Source organism: Lissotriton vulgaris, chromosome 6 (assembly GCF_964263255.1).
Source record: "Lissotriton vulgaris chromosome 6, aLisVul1.2, whole genome shotgun sequence".
NCBI classification, from domain to species: Eukaryota; Metazoa; Chordata; class Amphibia; order Caudata; family Salamandridae; genus Lissotriton; species Lissotriton vulgaris.
In genome coordinates, this window is record NC_141694.1 from 1,359,216,293 (window position 1) to 1,359,237,376 (window position 21,084).

The 21,084-nt window shown below is 49.5% G+C and overlaps 1 protein-coding gene across 2 annotated transcripts in view; it reads right to left on the bottom strand.

Moving 5' to 3' along the window:
* Window positions 1-21,084, bottom strand: part of USP34 (ubiquitin specific peptidase 34) — a 2,709,276-nt gene that overhangs the window by 378,155 nt on the left and 2,310,037 nt on the right. For both annotated transcript variants that reach the window (XM_086927486.1, XM_086927485.1), the window contains exons 67-68: window positions 13,770-14,404; window positions 5,999-6,156 (exon numbers count right to left, since the gene is read on the bottom strand). In XM_086927486.1, coding sequence (XP_086783612.1) covers window positions 5,999-6,156; window positions 13,770-14,404 — 793 coding nt within the window. The remainder of the gene's footprint in view (window positions 1-5,998; window positions 6,157-13,769; window positions 14,405-21,084) is intronic.

Sequence of the window (21,084 nt, forward strand, 5' to 3'; positions counted from 1 at the left end):
AAGCCTTGGGGACACTCTGGGACAGAAAAGAGGAATCGAGTAGATTGCGAACATAAGGTTCAAGCACCTGCAAGCTGCCCTTAAGCCGACTAGGGGTCGTCGGGTCTCTTGGAGAGCCAGATTTAATTGACCCGCAGATGCGGATTAGCTCTTCTGTGGGCGGGGTGAGGAAGGAGGTAAGCTTTCGTACTCCCGTCTTTTTGACACCCTTCCCCCATATGGGAGCGTTTGTTGCCTGCCGAGGAAAGGAATTATAAAGGTGAGTGACTTTGTTAGTGAAAAATTCTGCAACACGGTCACAGCCCTCCACCGTGCAGAGTTTCGGGGGGCATGCCGCAGACTTGCCTATGGTGATGGACTTGTAGATTAAAAAGAGTTCTTTGGTGGACTGCTCAGCTCCTTCAATCCTAGTGCAGAAGTACGCCGATTTGCCCTTCCGTAGTAATTTATGGTAACTACGCCTACGGTTAGTATACTCTGCTTTAGTGGAGACGGAATATGCTACTCTCCATTGCCTTTCAGCCCTTTTACACGCTGCTTTTGCCACCCGCATATCAGCATTAAACCAGAGAGCAGATCTCTTTGCTCGGCCCCCCAATTTGGCCGCACCAAGTGGAGCAACCAAATCCAAGGCCTCTGTAATGCGTTGGTCTAGGTTGGAGTTGATGTCTGCCACACCTATTCCGCCAGGATGACCTTTGGCCGTTAGAGCCAAATTGAATGCGGGTTGGGAGAATGCTGCCCATCTCCGCCTAGGGTGTTTATCAGCTGGAGGGTCAATCGGAGCAGGTTCTTGATTCCCTATGGTAAAGGGGACAAGATGGTGGTCTGTCCATGGAATGGGGACCGGTGTGCATGCTTCCACTTGACTCCAATTAGCAAAGATTGGGTCAAGAAGATGACCCAAGTTATGGGTAGGATGCTGCACCTTCTGCTCAAATTGTAAATTAGCCATTGTGAGACAGAGATCGATAGCTGTCTTATCTGATAGAGTATCCAGATGTAGTTTCAAATCACCTAAGACTAGATACCTATCAGTGCTCAGGGCGGCTTCAGTAACAGCTTCCACTAATTTCTCAATGAAAGCTGTGGGGGAGCCCGGTGGGCGGTAGATCAGGAAGCCTTTTAAGGTGGACTTGCCATTCAGTGAAATGGAAAAGGCACCCGCTTCACTACCTTCAATAGTGGTACGTTCAAGCTGGCATTGGTATTCCTGTTTCGCCACTATGGCGATACCCCCACCTCTCCCTCTAGGTCTATCTAATCTTTGAAGGTTAGAACAAGGTTCAAGTCCCATTGAGGCATCACGAAAGGAAGAGGAGGAAACATGTGCGGGGGACATCGGCAAGGTCAGTCCACACCCGCCCCTGCTGCATCTGCCTCAAAATCCTCCTAGTCCGAGTTTTCAGGCCCATTCAATGCCAGTGGGGGGCAGGGTTCGCCATCAACTCCTTCACTGGCGCTCCATCACATCGGATAGGTGAGTGCTGCAAATCATCCAAGGGGCTACTCCCTCCCCTTCGAGGCGACCCCTCCAGCCATGCCACCTCAGTATCACACCATGTTGGAGGATTGTAGGAGAGTAGGGCCTGCTTTCTATGTTCACCCCCACTTTTTGCTATAGCTTTACTGGTTTTCGACTTTAGTGTGGCTGTGGGCCTGATAATCAGCCCAATTCATACCATGTACTTTAGGTACATATCCAATTGGGGATTGGGTCACCTTATGAGCCCCTGTATAGTGTACCATAGGTACCCAGGGCATAGGTGCATCCAAGGCCTACCAGGGGCTGCAGCATGTATTATGCCACCCCTGGCTGGCCCTCCACATTGACACAACTGGCTGATAACTCAGCATCACAAAATGGATGCTGCTGCCACAGACACAAGTGTGACCTCCTGCTGCTGGGAGTCCTTCCAGCGAGGGAGGCTTGGACAATAGGTTTCCTGTCTTGGGAGGTGCTAGGACCACCCCAGACAGGCCATAGTGTATTGGGGCAGGGAGGGCGGAATGAAATTAGACAATGCCTGGGGCACACAAGTTGCTCCATGCATAGCCCGGTTCAAACCAGTTGCTGGGGCACTTCAGCCCCTGCTCTGGCGCGAAACTGGACAAGTTCCACCCATAGGAGGGACCTAGCAGGTAATCCAGCCCCTCTGATTAGTATATAGGTAGGAGCTGAGTCAAGAGACTTTAGATTTATCCTGAATTGAAACTTGAAACGAAACTCTGGACCTTCGACATTCTACTGCAACTAGAAGACTGAAGAGTCTCCCTTGTGGTCAAGGAGTGACCACCCTGTGCAAACAGGCACCATTTGCTTTGTTGACGCTCCCGCTGGAGCCCGAGCACAGAGCCTGGCAAGAACCAGACTTCCAGGCTTCCTTGAGCCCGATCCACAGTCACAGCAAAGCTGAGACCAGTGGAGGCGACGAGAGACGTGGGACCGGCCAAGTTGAAAAACCTGCAACTTGCTACTTGCGCAGCTTCCGAGGCACCCACGAAGTTGTGCATTGGGGATTGAGAAGCCCCAGCCCCGAGCACCTTCTACACTGACGCACAGCCCTCCACACTCCACGAGTGCCGCGTGGGGCCTGCTAGTGTTTTTGTGCTCGACGCGTCTGTCCGGTCACTTGCCCGTAGCCTAGTGGCCTCTGTGATGACGAACCTAAGAATCTACACCGCTGGCCTGGTTGCTCCAGGCTGGCCCTTGCTTCCCTGAAAAGGAGAAGCCCCCCAGACCTTCCTGGTCTGCGACAGAAGCCATCTTCGATTCCTGCATGGGTTGCCTTTGCCAAGGCTTATTGACTCCAATCCGGAAGCCGACACTGCCGACAGCGAGATCCTTCGTGGGACAGCGTGTCCAGCTCCTGGTCGTCGTCGACACCTCCTGGTCCACGTGGCTGCAGAGACAAGCTTCACGACATCACCTGATTGCTTCACGACATCGCCTGGTTCCTTCCTGGTCACTGGCTAGTGACCCAGACTCTGTCCCCTCTGCTTTCAGGTACTCTTCATCCTCGATTCGCCCTTGGATCCAACCGGACACTTCTCTCCTGGTCGCCTGCAGCCTCTTTTCACAGGTCTCCATAGGATTCAGCGACGAAACCAGACACACTGACACCTATGCACCCGGCTCCTGTGAGTGAGGTAACGCGAGTACTACAGTGCTCCTGTGGGTATTGACTATCCTAGTGTCCTAGTTTTCAGTAGCTTTCTCCTAGTCCATCCGGAAGTGTCCTAAAAGAACTAGTTTCCAATTCTTTCGTTCCCATTGTATCCCTATGGTAACTCGCATGTGTGTTTAGACACTGCACACGCTTCCCGTGGGCCTCCTGCTTCCTAACCTTTGGTAGTTCAGCGTAGCCCCAGCGATTCCCTAGGCCCTAGGCCTATTCCTTGTTCGTGACGTGGTTCTTATACCACTCTATTATAGTATATGGTTTTGCTTGCCCCTAGGGCCCTACTGTATTTTGTGCAACTTATTGCATGATATTTAAGTATCTTGCTATGTGCTTGTGCCTCTGACCTCATAAGGAGTTCAGAGGGGTTGTGTTAGTAATAAATACATATATATTTTATATATAACCTGTGTGGTGTCCTTTCCTTTGGTATTCAAGGGGTTACATATGGTAAAACAGCTGGCTTCACATGCTCTCTGAAGTTTTGGCCTAAGACTGCTTTGTCCATGCTGCCACTAGGATAACTGGTCTATAAGGTTGACACTACAACCATCACCATAAGGGTTGTTTGGACTGATACAGGGTGCCCACTAGAATAGTAGACATCACATATCAGGCCAACTTCTCACAGTCCTACCTTATGCTTAGAATGCACCCTGCCCTTCGGCCTACCATAGGGGTGACTCACATGAAGTAAAGGGAAGGTTTAGGGGCAGGTAAGTGTGTGCACTTGCCCAGCCAGCATGACAGTACCAGACTGCAAGCAGGTTCTGCAATGGCAGACCTTAGACCCATTTTACCAGGCTGCTTCTGTGGGTGGCACAACCAGTGCTGCAAGCCCACCAGCAGCATTTGTATTTACAAGCCCTGGCACTCCTGGTGCACTTTACTGGGGACTGACAGTAAACTAAATAAGCCAATCATGGAAACCAATCAATGTATACACTTTTCATAGGGAGCACTTGCACTGTGGCACTGATTGGCAGTGGCACAGTGCCCTGAGCAGCTGACACCAGCAAAACATATGAGGCACATCAGCAAAAAGTGGACGGGAGACTCACGCCAAGGTGCCAGGTCTAACAGCGACGTCGAAGAACGAGGACCCCCAGCCTGGCCCGATGGGCCCGAAGGCGTACCGGCGGGGCCGGACTGTTTTAAGACATGTGCCATGGCTGACAGGAACTCCTGCAGCTGGGCCGGTGCCGCAGGGGTGGTGCCATCTGCATCGCACTTCCGGCTAGGGAAGGCGAAGAGCGACGAAGCTTCTTCGCCTTACCTGATTCAGAGTGCGAAGACTTCGAATGATGGTGATGGCTCAGTGGCCGGTCCCTCGACCTCCCCCGGGACCGGGACCTTGAACGGCGCGGAACCGACTCCCGGGCCCCCAGCCACTTTGGTGGCCGCTCCCGGCAGTGGGGGCACAACTCGGAGTCATGGTCAGGTCCCAGGCAGTACAGACACTCATGGTGCAGGTCCGTCACCAACATCGTGTGGGGACAGGTCGCGCAGGACTTAAAACCGGGAATCCCTATGCACCTGTAGATTGATATATACTTGAAAACAGAGAGAAAACGTCCGGAAAAACTCAGTCAAAAAATGACTGGGGGTACCGTTCTCTCCAGATCTGCGCTTCCTGGCACGGAAAAAGAAAAGAAATTAATATAGTGATCTAGGACACAATGAGGCAGTTGTGAAAATAAAATCCACTGCGGTGACACTCTAAGAAGGGTGTCCTTGTTGTTGTTTAATCTCCACACATATAGTAGGAACAGGTCTGGTGTTGAATTGCAGTAATTGAGTGGGGGTCGACCTGTTCTGACTTTTAGCCCAGTAGGCTCCCATTTGTTGATAGCGGAAAAAGAAAGAACGGACGTCAGCGCGTGTGGGCGTGTCTAAGTAGCTCCAGTGACGCCATCTCAGCGACCACGATGCCAGTGACGTACGCGGAGCCGTATGACGAAGCCTACCGACGCACAGGGGTACTGCGCGACAAAAATAAATTCTGGATCCAGTCTGAAGCCTGGGGATATTCTAAGGTAAGGAATCCATCACAAACGTGTCTCTTTCAGATAAAAAGTGACAGAGGGAAGCTCTCTTCACGGATCTGTGCTAGCTGGTGCAGAAAGAAAAGAACTGACATCAGCGCAGTGAGGTGGCACCTTTATAGGTGACACGGACGTCACTTCCAGCGAATACGATGTTACGCGGATGTTACGCGGAGCTGACCGGTGCCACCTACCGGCGCACAAGGGTATTGGCTTGAGCAAAAGTCTTCCGGATCCAACCTGGGATATTCCACTATAAGGAATCTGCAGCTAGATGTCGCTAGATGTCTCTATCAGATACATACGACAAAATGCACATCTTCAGAAATGGCACTTAGTTCAGAGTGTTGAGATTAGCAGAAGCAGAAAATGGCAAAAGAAGGCTATCAGATGAAGGCAGGAAAGGTATGCTTGGTTGAGAAAAGTATGTCATAACGTTTCACGACCCAAGGCACTATAAAACAGCGCATGATTCTTAACAGAACCCCTTACAGTAAATAAACACAGAAGCTAACCTTTTTACATAAACTGTATGGAAAGTTACAGACTTTAAAAACAGCAGGCAATGTGCAACTCAATCCCATATCAATATCTGGGATAATAAAGTGACCCAGAGAAAAAAAAACAAAATCACCCATAACATCATCTCATATGTTTTGGTTTTCACTCAAAAAACACTTGAGTAAAATGTATTAATGACAACAAATTAAAATGCATATCCTATTTTAAATCTGTGCAGGATATCAGTGTGACAATTAAAGTGTTACCTACCTTATTAGTGTAGTCCAGCAGGAGCGTCCATCTATGCAGCGCAAGTAGCAGCTAATTGTAGTTTTTTTAAATTGCTTAATATCCTCCAATTCCTCTTCTCTCATATCAGGCCTTTGAGATACAAATAACTGCATGAGGTTAAACAACTCCTCTACAGCCTAAAGAAAAAAGATGTGAAAGGGTAGCAAATGTTAATATCTACAATATACATTGTCCACAAATGCAAAAATAACTTTCAAGTGATATTGATGCTTCCAGACTCTCCGCAATACTGTTACTGGAATTCTTTTCCATTTATAGCCAGTGATTGAACTTAAAATGCTTTCCTAAAGTCTTAATTAGAAGATTAATTACAAATAAAGAGGAGATGCATTTACACATTTATTCATCTTCTGGAAGATTACCAGGTTTCGAGGGAGTTGTTTAACCATTTCAGCACAATGGCTAAAAATGAAGAAAAACTCAAATAAGAAGTGTGTCTATATGAACAAGTTATTTACCTTCACTAACACCATTTCTGGTAGTGACTCTTTCTAACCGCAGACTCCTCACTGTGAGAAGTTGGCTTGATATATAGTGCTCACTATTCTAGTGATCACTTTGTATCATTCCAAACAACCCTTATTGATGATTGGTTGTAAGTCAACCTTATAGACCAGCTATCCTAGTAGCATGGACAAGAGCAGTCTTTAGGCTAAACTCTAGAGGGAGTGTTAAGCCAGCTGTTTCACCATCACATATACCCCTAGAACACCAAGTGAAAGGACACCACACAAGTTGTTATAAAAATAAAGTATATTTATTAATAACAAGTCTATCCTGAACTCTTTATGAATCAGGGAGCTAAGCACAATACAAAACTCTTACGAAAATACTTCAAGTTGCACAATTTACACAAATGCCCGAGGGGAACTAAAATCCATATACTCTAAAAGTGGAATGCGAAATACTAGCAGGTAAGTAACATGATCCAGAGGCTTCAGGACCGCTAGGACTACCTTACTGGACCCTAAGGTTAGGAGCAGGAGGCCTAGGGAACTCGGGTGCAGAGTGTGAACTCTTACGCGGGATGCGGGACAAAGTCTATGGATGCTAGTAATTCTAAAGTTACTGTTTCCGGACAAATCCGACTAGGTAGACTAAAAACGAAAAAGGATCTGGACACTAGGATAGTGAACCTACGCTGGAGCACCGAAATGCTCGGGTTACCTAGCCCGGGGGCTGCGGCTGCATAGGGTTCAAATGACGTCGGGAATCCTCATTGTAGTCTATGGAGCTTGAAAGAAGATGTTGCTGGCAGGCGACCAGTGAAGATGTTCGGTGTGATCCAAGGCTGGATCGGTGATGAAGACGACCTGAAAGCAGAGGGGACTCAGTTCTCAATCACTAGCCAGTGATTGTGTGGGCACCAGGATGGCACCGGATGAAGTCACAGCGATCAGGTGAGTGGGTGACGCTGGACTCTGCAGTCACACGGGCCAGGAGGCATTGTCGGCGACCAGGCTGGAGGTGCGAGCTGTCCCACGATGGTGTCTGCTGTCGGCGATGCTGGATCCAGGATTGGAGCAACAAGCCTTGGCAAAGGCAAGCCCACGCGGTGGAGTCAAAATGGCGTCTGGAGTGGACCAGGAGGGTCCAGGGCACTTCTTGTTGAACAAGGAGCAAGGGCCAGTCTAGAGGACCTAGACCAGCGGTGAAAATGTTGTGGTACGTCGTCAGGAGGGCCACTAGCCAACGGGCAAGTGACCGGACAACGTGGCAAGCAGCAAAGAAGCAGAAGGGCCCCACGCAGATCTCGTGGATGCTGGGGGGCTGGACTTCGGTACTGGAGCTGCTCAGGGTCAGGGCTTCTCAAATCCCATAGCACTCACTCGAGGATCCCTTGGCGATCGTGCTGGATAAGCGTCGTGCAGTTTTGAAGATGGCCAGTCCCTTCAGGTCTCGTCACACCCACGAATTTCAGCTGGGCTGATGATGTAGGTAGAGGTCAGAGGTGCCAGGGAATCCGGGTCTCGTCGAGCTGGGCAGTCTTGATCCGGAGGATGGACGTGCAGCAAACCGCATGCGCTTAGATGGTGCCCGCTGGTGCAGGGTGGCTACTCCTTAGCCACAAGGGAGAGTCTTCAGAAAAGTTCAAGAGTTCTTTCGTGGAAAGTAGTCAAGATTCAGAATTATCTAATTTGCCAAGGGGGCCCGCTCCTACCTTTATACTAAAGAAAGGGTCTGGCACGCGACTAGGTCCTGACCATGGGTGGGACCAGGAGGGGGGTGGTTACACCCCTCTCCCTTGTCCGGACTTTCCCCAGCTCAGGGGCTGGTGTGCCCCTGGAACTGGTTCAAACCGGCAGATGCATAGTGAGCACCAGGGTGCCACTTGCAGTCACCTTCCTCTCAGCCCTGCCTACCTGGGATACACAAAACCCTGTCTGGGATGGTGCTAGCACCGCCCCTGACAGGAAACCCTTTGTCCAAGCTCTCCTCGCTGGAAGGACTCCCAGCAGAAGGAGGTCAGACTTGTGTCTGTGGTGGCAGCATCCATTTTGTGATGCTGAGGCTCGAGTTAACTTTAACCGGGGTTCACAGTTACATACATGTCGTGTCCCTCTAGAAGGATGGAATGCTACCCCCATCGCCAGAATTGGCGAGGGGGTAGTATTCCAATTCGCATGACACCTTACTCGACATGTTTTGATAATGCTATACCAAAGTTGGCAATAACCACAAGGATTATAATGCACTTAAGAGTATATGGTATAGTGTTATCATGGAAACAGCTAAAGGACTTGGTTCCGAAAGCTGCAGACAGGCTCAGCTCATGCTAGAACACCATCTCACATAATTCCAAGCACTCTGCCTTCAGGATTGATAAGGCCTGCCATAGGAGTGACTGATAGGAGGATATGTGTCCATTTTAGGGTTAGATATAGGGATACTATATCTAAAGCAAAGGGTGATTACACCACCTTGCCCCAGCTGATTGATCAGCCAGTTGTGTCAGATTTGGATGGCCAGCCAGGGGTGGCATAATACATGCTGCAGCCCCTGGTAGGCCCTGAGTGCACCTATGCCCTGGGTACCTAAGGTACACTGTACAGGGACTGATAAGGTGACTCAGTATTCAATTAGATATGCACCTAAGGTACATGGTTGTCAATTTAGAGAGAGCACAGCTAGGCTGTGGGTCTGATTAGCAGGCCCACAGCCAGGGAAAGTCGTAAACCAGTGAAGCAAAAAGCAAAAATCGGGGGTGACCATAGGATTGCAGACCCTACTCTCCTACAGCAGGTCTTTTCCCTGATGCGTCTGGTAAGTTAGACTAGTAACTTAGACTCCTTATCTGGTGGGGCAGCGTCACCTGATGTTTGCGAATTAGCTCTTGCCTGCGTTGGAAACTACAAGTGAGTCTTGTGGTACTGGCCCCTTAATGTATTCTGGGTCTGAAGGGGCGGCTTTATATTACTTCTCTATACGAGGATTAATGATTCTAGTTCTGACTAGGTCTTTAAAGACTTCAGCAGCGTATTTAATTCCTCTTTTGAGCATTGGTAAGATGGATGCTGACCTTTGTGCGTTATCAAAGGTATCCGTCAGGAAGTCCTTGTCTACAGGGTCTGTATGCATGTCAACCCCGTGATATTGTGCAGCCCTGTGTATTAGTTTGTTAAACCCTATAGTTTCATCAGGTGGGGAAGGCCGTGAGGGGTATAAGTCATTCTGAGGGACATTTGGGACATCTGGAGTGGTGTAATCAACCCATGGGTCAGGTGATCGTGTAGGTGTATCTGGATCAGGCATGTTACCCCCCATATCATCAGAACTATCATCTGTATGGGAGGGTGTAGGGGAATGCTGTGGTATGGGAGAGTGTGGTGATGGCATAGGTGGAGGAGAAGGGGAAGGCAGCCTTAAAGGCGAGGTAGCCATGTCCTTCTTCTTTGCAGGCGGAGCTGGAGCTGGAGCTGGCTTGTCCAGTGGTCGCTTCTTTGAAGCCAATATCATCTGTCCAGTTATTGGGTCCTTAGCCAGAATCTTTTGGGCAGGGTCTGGAAAATATCAGTCCTCTTCTGGAGGCCGGACTTTTGGTGCTGTGGAATGTTTCGGCACCAAAGCGGCTTGTTTTGGTTTTTTGACAATGTCCTTTATTGGGGAAGCAGGACTCTTTATCGGCTCCGAATGTTTTTTCGGCTCCAAATGTTTTTTCGGTCCGGGTACTGTTTTGGGATCCGGTTCTTTGTTTGGATCCAATGCTTTTTTCGGTTCCGGCTGTTTTTTGGAATCCGACAACCGGAATCGAAGCATTCGACGTTGAAGAGTAGCGCCGAGTGAAGAAGCGTTCAAAACTTATTCTCTGAAGTTGGTGAGGATTGCGCGCCAATGGAATTCGGTTTTAACAGGGAGCACTGGAAACACATACGAGCCCAGTGGCGGAAAAAAACAATCTGGGGATGGAGCCGATGACCATGCGCAGTATCATCCAAGAGAGGAGTCACCTATCCTGTGACTTCCAAAGACTTTTCTACAAAACAAACTGCAAACATTCGGGCCCAACACAGGGTGGCAATCTATGCTTAGTGTGCAATCTGCAGCTCATATGCCTCGAACACATTTTTATACTCCACACATAAGCTCCACACTAGAAGAGAACTGTGACAAGTTGGCCTGATATATAGTGCTCACTATTCTAGTGATCACTGTGTATCATACCAAAATACCCTTATTGATGATTGGTTGTAAGTCAACCTTATAGACCAGCTATCCTAGTAGCGTGGACAAAAGCAGTCTTTAGGCTAAACTCTAGATGGCGTGTTAAGCCAGCTGTTTTACCATCACATATACCCCTTGAACACCAAGTGAAAGGACACCACACAAGGTGTTATGAAAATAAAGGATATTTATTAATAACAAGTCTACCCTGAACACTTTATGAGTCAGGGAGCTAAGCACAATACAAAACTCTTACGAAAATACTTCAAGTTGCACAATTTACACAAATGCCCGAGGGGCACGAAAAACCATATACACTAAAAGTGGAATGCGAAATACTAGCAGGTAAGTAACTCGATCCAGAGGCTTAAGGATCGCTAGGACTACACTACTGAACCCTAAGGTTAGGAACAGGAGGCCTAGGGAGATCAGGTGCAGAGTGTGCACTCTCACGCGGGATGCGGGACAGAGTCTATGGAGGCTAGTATTTCTAAAGTCACTGTTTCCGGACGAATCCGACTAGGTAGACTAAAAACGAAAAAGGATCTGGACACTTGGATAGTTAACCTGCGTTGGAGCACCGAAATGCTCGGGTTACTAGCCCAGGGGCTGCGGCTGCATAGGGTTCAAAAGACGTCGGGAATCCTCGTTGTAGTCTATGGAGCCTGAAAGAAGAAGTTGCTGGCAGGCGACCAGTGAAGATGTTCGGTGTGATCCAAGCCTGGATCGGTGATGGAGATGACCTGAAAGCAGAGGGGACTCAGTTCTTAATCACTAGCCAGTGATTGTGTGGGCACCAGGATGGCACCGGATGAGGTCACCGCGATAAGGTGAGTGGCCGACGCTGGACTCTGCAGTCACACGGGCAAGGAGGCGTTGGCGGCGACCAGGCTGGAGGTGCGAGCTGTCCCACGAGGGTGTCTGCTGTCGGCGATGCTGGAACCAGGATTGGAGCAACAAGCCTTGGCAAAGGCAAGCCCACGCGGTGGAGTCAAGATGGCGTCTGGAGTGGACCAGGAGGGTCCGGGGTGCTCCTCTTTTGGAAGAGAGCAAGAGCTAGTCTGGAGCAACCAGACCAGCGGTGAAAACGTCGTGGTACGTCGTCAGGAGGGTCACTGGCCAACGGGCAAGTGACCGGACAACGTGGCAAGCAGCAGAAGAGCAGAAGGGCCCCACGCAGATCTCGTGGACGCTGGGGGGCTGGACTTCGGTGCTGGAGCTGCTCTGGGTTGGGGCTTCTCAAACCCCAGTGCACTCACTCGAGGATCCCTCGGCGGTCGTGCTGGTTAAGCGTTGTGCAGGTTTTGAAGATGGCCGGTCCCTCAGGTCTCGTCACACCCACGAATCTCAGCTGGGCTGATGATGCAGGTAGAGGTCAGAGATGCCAGGGAATCCGGGTCTCGTCGAGCTGGTCAGTCTTGATCCGGAAGATGGACGTGCAGCAAACCGCGATGCTTAGGTGGTGCCTGCGGGTGCAGGGTGGCTACTCCTTAGCCACAAGGGAGAGTCTTCAAAGAATGGCAAGAGATCCTTTTGTGGAAAGTCGTTCAAGATTCAAGATTATCCAATTTGGGAAGGGGGCCCGCTCCTACCTTTATTCTAAGAAAAGGGGCTGGCACGCGACTAGGTCCTGCCCATGGGTGGGACCAGGAGGGGGGTGGTTACACCCTTCTCCCTTGTCCGGACTTTCCCCAGCTCAGGGGCTGGGGTGCCCCTGGAACTGGTTTGAGCCGGCATATGCACAGTGCGCACCGGGGTGCCACTTGCAGTCACCTTCCTCTCAGCCCTGTCTACCTGGGATACACAAACCCTGTCTGGGATGGTGCTGGCATCGCCCCTGATAGGAAACCTTTTGTCCGAGCTCTCCTCGCTGGAAGGACTCACAGCAGCAGGAGGTCAGACTTGTGTCTGTGGTGGCAGCATCCATTTTGTGATGCTGAGGCTCGAGTTAACTTTAACCGGGGTTCACAGTTACATACATGTCGTGTCCCTCTAGAAGGGTGGAATGCTAACCTCGTCGCCAGAATTGGCGAGGGGTTAGTATCCCAATTCGTATGACACCTTACTCGACATGTTTTGATAAAGCGATACCAAAGATAGCAAATAACCGCGAGGATTATAATGCACTTAAGAGTATATGGTACGCGTTATCATGGAACAGCCATTAGGACTTGGTTCCGCAAGCTGCAACGAGCTCAGCTCATGCCAGAGCACCATCTCACATAATTCCAAGCACTCTGCCTTCAGGATTGTTAAGGCCTGCCATAGGAGTGACTGATAGGAATACATGTGTCCATTTTAGGGTTAGATATAGGTATACTATATCTAAAGCAAAGGGTGATTACACCACCTTGCCCCAGCTGTCGTGCAGCCAGTTGTGTCAGATTTAAGTGGCCAGCCAGGGGTGGCATAATACATGCTGCAGCCCCTGGTAGGCCCTGGGTACACCTAGGCCCTGGATACCTAAGGTATGCTGTACAGGGACTGATAAGGTGGCCCAGTACCAATTGGTAAATGCACCTAGGGTACATGTGAGTCAATTTAGAGAGAGAACAGCAAAGCTGTGGGTCTGATTAGCAGGCCCACAGCCAGGGAAAGTCGTAAACCAGTGAAGCAAAAAGCAAAAATCGGGGGTGACCATAGGATTGCAGACCCCACTCTCCTACAAGAACTGCCCTCTTGTGCCACACATTTAACAAAAAGGAGGTCTCATCAAAAGAAGAAAACAAAGCAAGGTATGAACAGTTTTTCAAGTTGTAGTGATTAGCCAATAAATACAAAAGATAACGAAGAAAAATACAATTTAGCTGTGAACCTGATTTCAATAACTATCTGCATGAAAGATCATATCATCCATATACATAATACTTTTTCTGATTTTATGAACACTTTTTGGCAAGAAGCACAGTTAAAATACTTACAGTAAATACAGTGGTTTGGTACAAACATGTCTTGCTACTGAAGCAATACGTCCATGTAACAAATAAAATACGAGCTGGTAAAAGACTGGAGAAATATAAACATAAATCAAAGGGAACAATATCGTGCATAATTTTTATTTGCTTACCGCTGGGTATTGACTGGCGTGAGGTGTAAGATTCTTAAAAGCCCACTGGATGTTCTGATGTGAAGCCAACTGTCTTGTGAATGCAGGAGACTGTTCACAACACATGCGCAAAATACCATAGTAAGCAGGTAGCATACCACGATTAAAAAGCACCACGTCCTGATCATCATGGTCAGCCAGGATATAATTGAAGGCAATATTTTTGGTCACCACAGGATTCTGCACAATAAGACGCACATTCTCAGAGCAGTCCACGCACACATTGTACCAAAAAGAAAGCAAAGCTTGCTTGTTGTGATTAGTAGCTATAGCTGGCTCTGAAAGTTTTGGTTGAAAAAGATTCCACAAATCCATAAAATATGTAGAGAACATAAGCTTCTCAGTTTTGGAGATCAAACAGTAAGTCATAAAACTGAAATAGGGCACCAGTTTAGTAGTTCCATGGACAGCAGCATCAACATAAAGTTTTGCTCTTGAAAGTAGACCAAGGAGGACATTGTAGACCTGATGAAGCACCACAGTGGTGTCCGGGCTCAGGGGAAGATCACGTGTGGGAATATGTAGGGACCGAGTAGATCGGAACATCTGGCGGAAAGAATTGCTCGGAATAAGGGATACCAATAAGTAGGCTGCAGCTTTAAAAAGAGAAAAACATTGAAAGTATTTTAAGATTTTCCAATATAGACTGCATGTAAACAAAGCAAATATTAAATCCTGAAAATTACATTAAAGTAATAGGTAAAGATACAAATGCATATTTACAAATCATTTTGAAGTAAGGACAGCTTAGTAGGTTCCAACACCTAAACTTGGTAAAACCTGCATATTTCAATGGTCCTCAGCAAAACCATGGCATTCTTTCCTCACCAAGCACACTTGTGGGCTTCCAGCCCTCACCAGCCACTCACTCTGCATGAACAAGTTACTTACCTTTGGTAACTCTTATTCTGGTGGAGACTCTATCTAACCGCTGATGGCCCGGGCCTGTTCCAGTAGCATAGCCAGCAGCTGTCCAAGCAAGTCCCACAAGACATGAGTATTGGCCCAAGAGACACACAGTGTTCTCTGGCTGCAAAGCCTTGCTGGAGAAAGAAAGGATCCTCTTCCCAAACGGTGTCCAGCTACTTTGCTTCCCTATCCGGTGGGTTTCTAGGGAATGCGTTCCGGTTGGCTGGCGATGCCTGCACGACCAGACTCTAGGGAGAGGGATGCTGGGTGAGGAAGGCCAGGTCTCCGGGGCGGGAGAGTGACAATGAGCAATCATCCTATGAATGGGAGCCCCAATGCAGGGTTTTTGTCCAAGACCCCAGGAGAACATAGGAGACAGCCTCATAAAAGGGGAGCAGGTGATCCGCAGAGCTGAGCCCGGTCGACATACCTCAGTCAAGACGTTGGTCTTGACCTCGACAGTGGGGAGCTGTGGGTCGAGGATCTACACTGCCATTTGCATCACCAAAGCAAATGATGTTCCTTTCTCCATAGTGGGGCCTGGGGGAGAAACAAAGCAAATATGGAGAAATGTCTAGACCACTAACGTCGCTCAGCTACTCATATCCGGTCTCCTCTTGTTAGGATTCATCCTCCAGGAGGCCATACCCATAGTCATTATTACCGATTGTGGGGACAGATCCAGGGCAGATGGCGCAGGTGTCGGCGTCAAGGCATTATTCTCTCTGAATCGGATAGGATAGATCCCTCTTCAAAGAAGTTGGGTCTGTGGAGCCGGAAACTGTGCTGTGTGTACTGGAACCAGCATTAGAGTTGGTGCTGAGTTCAGCCTCAGTCCAGATCTGGGAGCAGGGCAGGAGGGCCTGCCTGGCATCAGGGAAGCATGGAGCCTTCTTCTGCTGCACCACGAGGAGTTTCATTGGCCGCTTGCTAATCTCCTTGGGATGTATCAACTTGGAGTCAGCGTAGGCCCTGGGGTCATAGTTCTACGACAGGCAAATCAAGTGGGGATCAGATACAGACATCTGTCTATAACACTAGCTGGACCTGCGCTGTTGGTGTGAAAAAACAAGGAACTCATGTCAGCACGCCTGGGTGGTGTGAGAAGTTGGCCTGGTATATGATGTTCACTATTTAGTGAGCACCTTGCACCAGTCCAAACAACCCTTATGGTGATGGTTGTAAAGTCAACCTTATAGACCAGCTATCCTAGAGGTAGCATGGACAAAGCAGTCAGGCTAAACTCAAGAGGGCATGTGAAGCCAGCTGTTTTATCATATGAAATCCCTTTAATACCAAATGAAAGGGCACCACACAGGATATATATTGAAAATATATATGTATTTTATTTCTAAACAAACCCCTGAACTCTTTATGAGCACAGAAGAACAAGCACAAAACAAGTAACTTAATAGAATAGACAAAAGTTGCACAAATATGGATAGGCCCGGGTGGCCCGCTAAACCATATACTAAGAAAGTGGTATAAGTACCACGTCACGAACAATGGTAAGGCCTAGGGCCTTGGGAATCGCTGGGGCTACACTGTACTAACAATGGTTAGGGAGCAGGAGGCCCACGGGATGCATGTGCAGTGTCTAAAGGCACACACGTTTACACATAGAAGTCAATGGGTGGGTAAAAATCACAAAGTTAAAGGTTTGGGAGTCTTCCGACTGGACTAGAACTTAACCACTGGAAACTAGTGTGAGAAGTTGGCCTGATATATAGTGCTCACTATTCTAGTGATCACTGTGTATCATACCAAACGACCCTTATTGATGATTGGTTGTAAGTCAACCTTATAGACCAGCTATCCTAGTAGCGTGGACAAAAGCAGTCTTTAGGCTAAACTCTAGAGGGCGTGTTAAGCCAGCTGTTTTACCATCACATATACCCCTTGAACACCAAGCGAAAGGACACCACACAAGTTGTTATGAAAATAAAAGGATATTTATTTATAACAAGTCTACCCTGATCTCGTTATGAGTCAGGGAGCTAAGCACACAACAAAACTCTTACGAAAATACTTCAAGTTGCACAATTTACACAAATGCCCGAGGGGCACGAAAAACCATATACTACAAAAGTGGAATGCGAAATACTAGCAGGTAAGTAACAAGATCCAGAGGCTTCAGGATCGCTAGGACTACACTACAGAACCCTAAGGTTAGGAGCAGGAGGCCTAGGGAGATCGGGTGCAGAGTGTGCACTCTCACGCGGGATGCGGGACAAAGTCTATGGAGGCTAGTATTTCTTAAGTTACTGTTATCGGACGAATCCGACTAGATAGACTAAAAACAACAAAGGATCTGGACACTTGGATAGTGAACCTGCGTTGGAGCACCGAAATGCTCGGGTTACCTAGCCCAGGGGCTGCGGCTGCATAGGGTTCAAAAGACGTCGGGAATCCTCGTTGTAGTCTATGGAGCCTGAAAGAAGAAGTTGCTGGCAGGCAACCAGTGAAGAAGTTCGGTGTGATCCAAGCCTGGATCGGTGATGGAGACGACCTGAAAGCAGAGGGGACTCAGTTCTTAATCACTAGCCAGTGATTGTGCGGGCACCAAAATGGCACCGGATAAAGTCACCTCGACCAGGTGGATGGGCGACGCTGGACTCTGCAGTCACACGGGCTAGGAGGCGTTGTCGGCGACCAGGCTGGAGGTGCGAGCTGTCCCACGCAGGTCTCTGCTGTCGGCGATGCTGGACCCAAGATGGGGGCAACAAACCTTGGCAAAGGCAAGCCCACGCGGTGGAGTCAAGATGGCGTCTGGAGTGGACCAGGAGGGTCCGGGGTGCTCCTCCTTTGGAAGGGAGCAAGGGCCAGTCTGGAGCAACCAGACCAGCGGTGTAATCGTCGTGGTACGTCGTCAGGAAGGCCACTAGCACACGGACAAGTGACCGAACAACGCGGTGAGCAGCAAAGAGCAGAAGGGCCCCACGCAGATCTCGTGGATGCTGGGGGGCTGGACTTCGGTGCTGGAGCTGCTCAGGGTTAGGGCTTCTCAAACCCCAAAGCACTCACTCGAGGATCCCTCGGCGGTCGTGCTGGTTAAGCGTCGTGCAGTTTCAGAGGATGGCCGGTCCCTCAGGTCTCGTCACACCCACGAATCTCAGCTGGGCTGATGATGCAGGTAGAGGTCAGAGATGCCAGGGAATCCGGGTCTCGTTGAGCTGGGCAGTCTTGATCCGGAGGATGGACTTACAGCAAACCGCAATGCTTAGATGGTGCCTGCGGGTGCAGGGTGGCTACTCCTTAGCCACAAGGGAGAGTCCTCAAAGAAAGTCAAGAGTTTTTCGTAGAAAGTCGTTCAAGATTCAGGATGATCAAATTTGGGAAGGGGGCCCGCTCCTACCTTTATTCTAAGAAAAGGGGCTGGCACCCGACTAGGTCCTGCCCATGGGTGGGACCAGGAGGGGGGTGGTTACACCCCTCTCCCTTGTCCGGACTTTCCCCAGCTCAGGGGCTGGTGTGCCCCTGGAACTGGTTTGAGCCGGCATATGCACAGTGAGCACCGGGGTGCCACTTGCAGTCACCTTCCTCTCAGCCCTGCCTACCTGGGATACACAAAACCCTGTCTGGGATGGTGCTAGCACCGCCCCTGACAGGAAACCCTTTGTCCAAGCTCTCCTCGCTGGAAGGACTCCCAGCAGCAGGAGGTCAGACTTGTGTCTGTGGTGGCAGCATCCATTTTGTGATGCTGAGGCTCGAGTTACCTTTAACCGGGGTTCACAGTTACATACATGTCGTGTCCCTCTAGAAGGGTGGAAAGCTAACCCCGTCACCAGAATTGGCGAGGGGTTAGTATTCCAATTCGTATGACACCTTACTCGACATGTTTTGATAAAGGGATACCAAAGTTGGCAAATAACCGCAAGGATTATAATGCACTTAAGAGTATATGGTAATCGTTATCATGGAACAGCTATTAGGACTTGGTTCCGCAAGCTGCAAACAAGCTCAGCTCATGCCAGAGCACCATCTCACATAATTCCAAGCACTCTGCCTTCAGGATTGTAAGGCGTGCCATAGGAGTGACTGATAGGAATATATGTGTCCATTTTAGGGTTAGATATAGAAATACTATATCTAAAGCAAAGGGTGATTACACCATCTTGCCCCAGCTGTCGTGCAGCCAGTTGTGTCAGATTTGGATGGCCAGCCAGGGGTGGCATAATACATGCTGCAGCCCCTGGTAGGCCCTGGGTACACCTATGCCCTGGATACCTAAGGTATGATGTACCTAAGGTACATGGAATCCATTTTACAGAGAGAGCAGTAGGCCTGGGGCCCTGAATAGCAGGGTCCCAGGTCAACTAAGTCGAAAAACCAGCAAAACACCAGGCAAAAAGTTGGGGGTAACCATAGTCAGATATCCACCTTCCTACAACTAGGACACTAGGGATGTAAACCTCTACAGGAGCACCGTAGTACTCGCGTTACCTAACCCACAGGAAGCGGGTGCATAGGTCCAAAAGTGTGTCGGGTTTCGTCGTGGAGATCTATGGAGCCTTGGAGAAAAGATGCTGCAGGCGACCAGGAGAGAAGAGTGCGGTTGGATCCAAGGGTGGATCGAAGATGTAGAAGACCTGAAAGCAGAGGGGACAGAGTCTGGGACAATAGCCAGTGACCAGGATGGAACCAGGACGGAACCAGGCGATGTCGGGATGCAATCAGGTGCTGATGGGAAGCTTGTCTCTTCAGCCACGTGGACCAGGAGTCGTCGAAGACGACCAGGAGTCAGGCACGGACTGTCCCACAAAGGCTCTCGCTGTTGGCTTCAAGAAGGCAACAACCCTTGGCAAAGGCAACACACGCAGGATACAATGTCTGCTTCTTACTCAGACCAGCAAGGTCGGAGGGGCTGCTTCTTTTGAGGGAAGCAAGGGCCAGTCTGGAGCAACCAGACCAGCGGTGGAAAATCAAAGAATCGTCGCCAAGATGGCCACTAGCCAACGGGCAAGTGACCGGGAAGGCGCGTCGAGCAGGAAAATGCAAAAGGGCCCCACGAAAAACTCGTGGAGTCTGCAGGGCTGATCTTCGGTGCAGATGCTGCTCGGGGCTGGGGCTTCTCAATCTCCAATGCACAGCTTCGAGGGGACCTCGGGGGCTGAACAGTTAGCAGGTCGCAGACTTTTCAAGATGGCCAGTCCCACGTCTCATGTCGCCTCCACGGGTCTCAGCTTTGCAGGGACAGTGGATTCGGCTGTTGGATGTCTGGGAATCCGGTTCTTGTCAGGCTCTGGGCTTGGGCGGGAGGCGGCGGCAAAGCAAGTCGTCAATCGCTGGATGGTGCCTGCTTGTGCAGGGTGGTCACTCGTTGACCACAAGGGAGATTCTTCAGTCGTCTTCTTCCAAAGTAGAGGGATGAAGGTCCAGAGTTTCGTTTCAGATTTTCAGTCAGGATAATCTAAAGTCCTAGTGACTCAGCTCCTACCTATATACCAATCTTAGGGGCTGGATTACCTGCTAGGTCCCTCCTATGGGTGAGACCAGGGAAGGGGGTGGTTACACCCCTTTCCCTTTGTCCAGTTTCGCGCCAGAGCTGGGGCACGAAAGCCCCAGCAACAGTTTGAACTGGCCTATGCATGGGACACCTTGTGTGCCCCAGGCAGTGTCTCAATCCTTTCAGCCCTCCCTGTCCCAATACACAAAGTCCTATCTGGGGTGGTGCTAGCACCTCCCATGGCAGGAAACCTACTGTCCAAGCCTACCTCGCTGGAAGGACTCCCAGCAGCAGGAGGTCAGACTTGTGTCTGTGGCAGCTGTAGGAGAGTAGGGTCTGCAATCCTATGGTCACCCCAGATTTTTGCTTTTTGCTTCACTGGTTTACGACTTTCCCTGGCTGTGGGCCTACTAATCAGACCCACAGCCTAGCTGTTCTCTCTCTAAACTGACATCCATGTACCTTAGGTGCATTTACCAATTGGTATTGGGTCACTCTTGTAAGTCCTTGTACAGTGTACCATAGGAACCCAGGGCATAAGTGAACCCAAGGCCTACCAGGGGCTGCAGCATGTATTATGCCACCCCTGGCTGGCCCTCCAAATCTGACACAACTGGCTGATCAATCAGCTGGGGCAAGGTAGTGTAATCACCATTTGCTTTAGATATAGTATACCTATATCTAAACCTAAAATGGACACATATACTTCTATAAGTCATTCCTATGGCAGGCCTTAACAATCCTGGAGGCAGAGTGCTTGGAATTATATGAGATAGTGCTCTGGTATGAGCTGAGCCTGTCTGCAGCTTTCGGAACCAAGTCCTTTAGCTGTTTCCATGATAACGCTTTACCATATACTCTTAAGTGCATTATAATTCTCGCGGTCATTGCTAACTTTGGCATAGCATTATCAAAACATGT